The sequence below is a fragment of the Otolemur garnettii genome, unplaced genomic scaffold, assembly GCF_000181295.1.
Source record: "Otolemur garnettii isolate 467f Iridium unplaced genomic scaffold, OtoGar3 scaffold00002, whole genome shotgun sequence".
In the NCBI taxonomy this organism is placed as follows: Eukaryota; Metazoa; Chordata; class Mammalia; order Primates; family Galagidae; genus Otolemur; species Otolemur garnettii.
Window position 1 is genome coordinate 45,253,704 of NW_003852397.1, and position 2,232 is coordinate 45,255,935.

General features: G+C 34.5%; 1 protein-coding gene across 1 annotated transcript in view; it reads left to right on the top strand.

Annotated features, from left to right (window-relative positions):
- ZCWPW2 (zinc finger CW-type and PWWP domain containing 2) overlaps positions 1 to 2,232 on the top strand; it is a 104,283-nt gene that overhangs the window by 92,941 nt on the left and 9,110 nt on the right. The window contains exon 5 of the mRNA XM_012804838.1: positions 1,549 to 1,642. Within this exon, the coding sequence (XP_012660292.1) occupies positions 1,549 to 1,642 (94 nt within the window). The remainder of the gene's footprint in view (positions 1 to 1,548; positions 1,643 to 2,232) is intronic.

Sequence of the window (2,232 nt, forward strand, 5' to 3'; positions counted from 1 at the left end):
GATTTTTGGTCATCTGGGAATATACCCAACAAAGGAATTGCAGGGTCAAATGGCAGGTCTATTTTTAGTTCTCTAAGTGTTCTCCAGATGTCTTGATTTTTAAAATTAAAAAGTATTATGAGAAAATTAAACTATATATGTTGGATTTAGTTATTACATAACATTTCCTAGGATCTTTGATTCTGTTTCACTAGAAAAATATTGTATTTACAATTTTCAGAAAGAATTAATAGATTGATAAGTAGTAGTCTTAGAAGAATGGAGACAGTTTTATACTTATATACATATATTAAATCAGAAATTTTAAAGATTAATACATGCATATTATAGGAGCAACCAGATTAGAAGCAGGTTTTTAGTTTAAAAATAGATCATGCAGGAAGGTGCCTATGGCTCAAAGGAGTAGGGCGCCATATACTGGAGGTGGTGGCTTCAAACCCAGCCCCAGCCAAAAACTGCAAAAATAAAAATAGATCATGCAAATCAGAAGTAGGCCTTCGTATTGAACTAATAAGCTACTGATGACAAGTTTTAGTGTTTATCGTTGAACTAGTCATACAGCTTTATATATGTGTGTATGTATGTGTATATATATATATATATATCAATAAAACTTTTCAGAAGACAAATCACTAAATTTTAAAAACGGGCTTTCACTGTCTTATCTCAGCTACACTTTACACTGACCCATCAAATATGAAGTGTTATTTCATAATTCTCTCCATTTGAAAGTTAAAAAAAATTGTAGCTTAGAAAAACTAAGTTGACTTTCTCAAGATCTTATGGTTAGAGAAAGTCCATTTGAACAAATATTTTCTGACTCTAAATCAGCAACATATTTAACCGTATAGTGGGAAAAGCATGGATTTTGCGGTCTGAGAGAGTGTAGTTCTGTCATGTTCAACTATTTCCTTAAGATCTCAAAGTTTTCATTTCTCTGATATCTCAAATTTCTCAGTTTCTTTATGTAATGAGAGTAAGAATCACTTAGTAGGTTTTTTCAGAGGAGGATTACACGAATTAGCCTGTGTAAAGTGCTTGGTAGATTGTTAGTGCTTTGCACCTAGTGAAATCAATATCTATACATATATATATATTTTTTTTTTTGAGACAGAGTTCACTCTATTGTCTAGATAGAGTGCAGTGGCATCATAGCTCACTGCAAGTTCAAATGCCTCAAGAGGGCTTAAACAATCCTCTTGCCTCAGCCTTCTGAGTAGCTGGAGCTACAAGAGATGCCATCACACCCATATATTTTGTTTTGTTTTGTAGAGACAAGGTCTCACTATATTGCCTAGGCTGGTCTCATACTCCTGGCCTCAAGCAGTCCTCCCACGTCAGCCAGAGTGCTAGCATTACAGACATGAGCCATTGTGCTTGTCCATAAATCAGTATTAGTCCTCCCCCTTTTTTCACTGCATCATGCTGTCTTAATGCATAAAACAACCAAGGAAGGGTACCTAAAATAAATAAATGTATGCTCATCATCTTCAGTTATCACTGATATACATTATGATCATTTAAATATACATGATTGATCTTTTGAAGCCAAATCTGCCAAATTCTTTTTCTAGGAAAGCGATTTTAAAATATTCTTTTGAAAACGTTTGTTCAGATGATGCCTTGTCAAAGGAAAATATGGGTATGTAAAGGAAGTCCTGTTTTTAATTATTTAACCTGTATTAAATTCTGCAAAATGTATTAATAGTTGTAGTCCTTTGAAGGAAAAAATAATCTGTTGTGCATATATATGAGAAATATTAATAGGTCCTTTTGGTATTGATTTACATAGTGGACTTTTTAAATTGTCTTTCTTGGGCTTTCTATTTTCTCGAATTAAATTTTCTCTGGCTTAGTCATGTTTTTAACTTTTTTAAGTAAAGCATCCTGAGTTTTGAGAGGAAATACCAATAACTATAAGTTTCAATCCAGACTTCTCCACTCCAAATTCATTGGGGTCGTAGGAGTGCTGAAGGTAGAAAAGGAAGAAAACCAGCAGACTGGGACTTGCAACTGAAGTAACTGTCATTGGTACTAGAACATTGGTACTAGAACTAGTATAGTGAATGTGGAATGCAGGGAGAAAGTTTTAATTTTCAAAGGTGATTTACTCTTCCTACATTTTTTTAATCTAGAAAAGCAGTCAGGGTGGCACCTTTTGAGGGTGGCTCAAAAGGGTAGGGCGCCAGCTCCATATGCCCGAGGTGGCGGGTTCAAACCCAGTCCTTGCCA